The sequence below is a fragment of the Leopardus geoffroyi genome, chromosome B2, assembly GCF_018350155.1.
Source record: "Leopardus geoffroyi isolate Oge1 chromosome B2, O.geoffroyi_Oge1_pat1.0, whole genome shotgun sequence".
In the NCBI taxonomy this organism is placed as follows: domain Eukaryota; kingdom Metazoa; phylum Chordata; class Mammalia; order Carnivora; family Felidae; genus Leopardus; species Leopardus geoffroyi.
In genome coordinates, this window is record NC_059332.1 from 142948265 (window position 1) to 142954264 (window position 6000).

General features: G+C 41.0%; 1 protein-coding gene across 3 annotated transcripts in view; it reads left to right on the plus strand.

Moving 5' to 3' along the window:
* TULP4 (TUB like protein 4) overlaps nt 1-5770 on the plus strand; it is a 243759-nt gene extending 237989 nt beyond the window's left edge. For all 3 annotated transcript variants that reach the window (XM_045500167.1, XM_045500168.1, XM_045500169.1), the window contains one exon: nt 1451-5770. In XM_045500167.1, coding sequence (XP_045356123.1) covers nt 1451-1567 — 117 coding nt within the window. In that variant the 3' untranslated portion in view covers nt 1568-5770. The remainder of the gene's footprint in view (nt 1-1450) is intronic.
* Nucleotides 5771-6000: the final 230 nt, after the last annotated feature.

Sequence of the window (6000 nt, forward strand, 5' to 3'; positions counted from 1 at the left end):
ACGTGTTCCCATTTCTGTTTATTGATTTTTCAGTTTTTCACATCGTGTATTGACCTCTTCCTGAGGAATATGAGGGTTTATTTTCTTCACCCCCACTGCCATATGTACAGACATGTGAACTTCCCCCTTTTCTTAGTTCAGTCAGCAGTCATTGGTTATCTCATTATGCCAATATATGTGGTTTATAGCTGAGCCATGTATTATGGCTTAACTATATTTCCTTTTTTATTACATAGGGATTTTTTCCTAGACCAAATAATTACCCAGTGTTTGTTTATTTCTGTGTATTTATAGTACATCATTCCCTGATTCGGTGGCAGAATGTAAATCTCTTCTCACTACAGTTAAACACATCGGGTGGTTTTTCAGTTCCTCTGCTCCAGCCTGAAATGGTGGCTCTAACCCTGCTGCATAGCTGTTGTTCTGGAACTGCACTTCCTCACCATCCTGGGAGTTCCCTTCACCTCTCATACTTAAATCTCATTTTCATTAATTCACTCAAATATTTATTGAGCCACCTGCTGTGTGCCTGGCAGTCCTCTGAGCTGGGAGTCAGCAAACTGTGGCCCACAGACCAATTGGACCTGCTGCCTCTTTTTATAAATAAAGTTCCATTGGAACACAGCCATGCCCACCCACTTAAGTATTGTCTAAGGCTGCTTTTGTCCTACAACAGAGAGTTCTGGCAAAGACCCCGTGACCTACAAGGCCTGAAGTATTTATCATCAGCCCTTTACAGAGAGTTTGCCAACGTTGCTCTAAGTGCTGAAACCAGAGCAATGAGGAAAATAGAGAAAATCCCCGTCCTCACATGGAGTTTACCAAAGTGGAAGAAAGACCGTAAACAAATGCACTTAAATATTTATATAAGTATTTATATTTATATAATATTTATACATAATTTATGTGTGATATATAATATAATCCTTATAAATATAATATTTATGTAAATATCTGTATATGTGTATAAAAAGCTATATAGTCACAGTGTGTGATCACAGTAAGTACTGAAATGACAAAGGAAAGCGAGCTCGAGAGACAGAGCATTGCGGGAAGGCGGTGGACTATGTTTGCCCCTCTCTGACCCGTGACATTTGATAATTACAATTGATGTTTCTCTCAACCTTCTGTTAGCCTGTAGACTCATCTTCATACTTTTTCTTTCCCCTGTTTCCTTGGTGAGGAAGCCACTTCATTTGACCAGTGAGCTTTCCAGGCTCTGAATTTTTGCTTCATTATCTTCCCATTGTGTGTTTACCAGGTTCCCCCTTTGTTTCCGACAAACCCATAGTTAGCTCAGGAAGTTTGATCAGAGTCCCTCTCTGGGGGGACTATCTCCTGGACTGCGCTGTCGTCTTCCCTCAGGAGCCACACAGGCGGTTGTGCTATTTCCCACCTTGTTTTCCTTTAATGTCCTTGCTTCTCTGCCCACCTCTCTCCCACCCCCCAGGTGATGCAGTTTGGAAGGATTGATGGCAATGCGTACATTCTGGACTTCCAGTACCCCTTCTCAGCTGTGCAGGCCTTTGCGGTTGCCCTGGCCAACGTGACTCAGCGCCTGAAATGAAGAGGCTGCTACGGGTGGGAAAGGGAGGCAGAGGAGCCTTTTCAGAGAGGTCTGATCGGCGACGCTCGAGGAGTCCCACGGGGCCCCAGGTGCCTGGGGACCAGAAGACAAGAGCAAAACTGGAAGAATCTGTCAGGCCCAGGAGAGGGGACTGACCTCTAATTGTTGTTGTTTGTTTGGGCTTTTATAATCCTTTATTGTTTTTCTTTCTTCTTTCTTTTTAAACAAGAAGAGAATACAGAAGAGTAGTATCTGGAAGCAAAGCGTGCGAGGCACCTGGCGTTCTTTTCGGAAACATAGTTGCCGTGGTAATGTCCTACTGTGTCTGCTTCTGTCACCTGCCAGGACAAGGGGCCCTTCGGAAGGAAGGTAGACTGCCTTCCCGCCTGCTGTTCTTTTAGACTAGGGAGTGTGCATTATTTTCGTTCTCCACAACACCTAGCTTTATTACTCCTCCTTATTGTAACCACTAGTGTGAAAACAAAAGACTTTTAAAAAGAACAACCCCAAATCCTGAAGGTACAGGTTGTCTTAGGGGGCCATTCAGATCATACACACAATGTTACTCCCCCAGAAGTGACTTGATTAATGAAGGGTGTTATGGCAAATGCACTGTGTTTGACTAATAGCAGTAGCCTTTGTCCAGCGGTGCTCTTACCAGCTCTAAATACAATTCGCTCATGATGATGTAGGAGGAAGGGACGGCAGGTGAGGAAGGAGCTTCAGCGCATGGACACCTGGGTGGTTTACACGGTGGGACTTGAAGCAGTACAAGGGCTGTGCTCCTCTCTGCACGATGTTTACGTTGAAGACTCTGCTAGTTGTATAACGTGTCAGAATTCCGTGGGTTCTGTAACAATCATTCAGTGTGCTTGCCTTCGGGAGAAGGTAAAAGACAAAATGGAAAGATCTGGCACATGGTGGGGAAGCAACTTTGTCACCTAGTGCACTGGTAAGTCACTAGATACCCACTTACTGAAAAACAACCTTCATCCCCTCCCCCATTTTATTGTTTAATGTAGAAAATGTGGCAGACAGCCTTCTCTTTCCCAGTAGATAAGTGTTCCACACTTTCTCATCTGAAAAATGCTGATGATACTCATTTGAAAGCACTCCTTTCCTCTTCTTGGCCACATTAAAGTTCACTTGACTAGAAATATTTTCTAATGGTTTAGAAATGTAACAAAATTTTAAGCAATCGACAGGGTATTGAAAGATAGAGCTATGGTCATCTCTTTGAAAAAAGTAGGAGGGGGAAAAAAAGTTCTTTATTAACTGAATAGACTGTTTACTGAGGAGATAAACCACTGGGAACACATTATTAAAATTACAGTACTTAAGAGAGCTGGTTGATCTCACACACACACACGCACACACACACACACACACACACACACACACACACCCTGGAATATCTTTTCCTGCCTCCTTCTCCTTAGGGGACACTTTGGGCAGCCTTCAGCCCTGATGATAACAAAGCCCAGTTTGTTGTTGTCAATCACTCGTACCTGTGATGTTGTTTAGGGCAGGAGCACAAGAGCTATGTACTGGCACAGGGCCCTCAATTTGGGTTTTGTTTGGAACAGACAAATGGAAGACACTACAGAAAAGTCTTTTGAAAATAATGTATTTTTACATTCCTTGTTTTGGTTTAAAAACTAGAAAAGAAACTGGCCCATTCCTTCCCCAGAGCAAGACGAAATCACTCACCATTTTCTCCAGACCTTGAAGGAGCACAGATGAGGACATCCCAGCCAACATCAGAGTTTTCCATCTTCTATTTTAAAATATTGAGCCTGATTCTTGGCGGGTAAATTCTTGCAGAAAGAATTTAGCAACGTATTCAAAATTATATAATTCTTTTATAGGTGTTTCTATAGCTTGGTAAGATGTTTCAGTGTTTATATTAGTTGTGCAATAATGGTTATGGCCTATTTCTAAAATAATTTAAATGCAGTTCCCCTGTTTTGTTGTCCAAGAGATAATTATTTATCTTGCTTTAATGGTGTTCTTAGGAATTATTTTGTGGCTATGTACTGGTGAGTTATGCCCATTTTATTTATTTAGAAAAATAGTATGTTTGTAATGAGTTATTTGGTAGCAGTACATTTTGCTGCAAGAAATAAAGAGGATATGATAGAAGGGTTTTTTGCTGGACAATTTGTAACTTTTTCTAATTGGGAAAAAATTCCTATTCTTTAGAAGTAATTTTTTTTTCCATCCTGTGGTATTGATTATATACAGAGGAGTAGATTTCTTTAAGATGACATATCCTAAAATAATATCGTCCCTTCTTTTGAACACTTTTAATTAAAAATAAAAGGTGCTATGAAATGAAAAGAGGAGAGTAATTAGAAGAGTAGCAGAGGAAGGCATTATTGTCACTAAGTGTCCACTTTCCAGATTGTGATTGGTTTTTTGAGATACAAAGACCAAGAAAAGATATATTTCAGAACTTTTCTTACTAAAAGCAATTATAAGGGGAAGTCCTTGGAATAAAAATACAAAGATATTTTTGAAGAGGAAGTGAATATTTGTAGCAAATAATTGAACTTTCTAAATTCTTGACTCACTCCCCAAAAGGTCTCTTCTGCACATGGAGACACAGGCCTTGTCTTGCGGGTTTAGCATACCCAGGATTCGGCCCCTGAAGATGTAGCAGGGGTCTGGCTCTGTGCTCTGGCCCAGAGGAGGAACCCTGTCCTGCCAGCCACGCTTATGCAGACGTCTGCAGCGTGGGGAAAGTTAAGTCTTTCAGGTTAATGGTGATGGTCTCACTGATTGTAAAAATTGTTTTCATTCAGTCTCAATTTATTAAATACTACTAACGTCAGTACTTTAAATGGAATTCTACCTACATACTTCGTGCTTATTAATATAGCAATTTATTAATATTAAGTTACCTCATTGAGTCTCTAAATTTAAAAACATTAGCCCAGGCAACTGTATGAAGAATCCATGCCTTTTCCAGGGAAGGAGTGTATTAAGAGACCTAAAAACCGATTTTAAAATTTGTTCTGCCTCTAACCTTATCAAACCAAAGGCACAGATTTGGGTACAGTGTATCCACTGAATGTATATTCCAAGAAAAGTTGGTGCCAAGGAAGCAGGAAAACGTGAAGGCTCTAATGGCAGCAGAAGTCAGGATTTTACAGGTTGGTCTTTTCCCCCACGTTCATTGCTCCCTAGTTGAGTGTCCCATGAGGACGTGCAAAACAGCATGCAGTCATCTTGACCCTGGGGTCAAGCCTGCTCTGCCACAGAGCTGGAGGGTGACCTTGGGCCTCCATTTGTCCATCTATAAAATGAAAGGAATGACCTGGACGAAATTCTAAAGTGTCCAGCTCTAACAGCCAACGGTTCAAAATGTGACCGTGTCCTCATTCCACTTTACAAACTTGGAAGGTGTGTTTCGAAATAATTCTTTTTACAGAGAAACATTTCTTTTCCGGCATCAATGAGCTATCTGGTGAATGTAAACCAGTGCATTTAAAATAATCTTTAGTAGGTTTACCTCTAGAAACAAATGCATTTGGAGTCATGTTCTTGTAAAATTACACCAAAGCGTCAATTCCAAGTGAGACAGGATCCTCCCCATGAGTGTGCCCTGCTCAGTGGACACCCTTGTGAACAGCCCTAAAGTAAGTCACCATTTGCCCCCAAAAAGCCATAGTGTGGGTTGAAAAAAGAACAAAGGAGTATATGCCCGGGCTGGCTTGAGTTCTTGAGTGTGTTCAACCGTGTTACACTGTCTTCAAGTTGAAAAGGTTTTTTGGAAGGACCCCATCGTGTCCCTGTGCGGGCCATCTATCCCTTGGCCAAGTCTAATTGTGAACAAAGTGAGACAAAGTGTGTCAAAAATGCTTGAGTTCCTGGGATTTTGTAACAACACACAGCTCTGATCTCACCATTTGTGTATTTCCTTAGTTCCGGCTGATAAAACTCTTGAAGGGTTGTGGCTTATTTTGTTTTCATTTCTTTGGCTTTGTGCAATTTTCTTGTAACTTGTACCGATATTTTCTGTTTACAAGTTCTTTTAAAGGGGAGGGGTAGGGTTCTAAGATCTTGTTGTTGTAGATAAATTTTTTTTCGTGTTGTAGAAAAGCATGGGTTATGCGTTTGACTGAAAAAGGCACTGTATTATTTACCAAAGGGGTATTGTTTTTGCATTTGTTAATAAATGCATTATTTTGGTACTGTAAATTTGGACATAATTTCTGAGTTTATTACTACTGGCATTTTCTTTGTCCTTTTTTTTTTTTTAAACTGTAAGTGCACGATGCAGGTGCACAGGTCCCAGACCAAACCAGACCACCAGCATGTTCTTACCCAGACCTTGGGAATAGCGCGCTGCTCTGTGCGTCTCAGTCCCTCCAATGTTGGTTTGTTTTTCAATTTCAGCATCCTGCTTTGTTTTACTTTCCAGGCAAGAT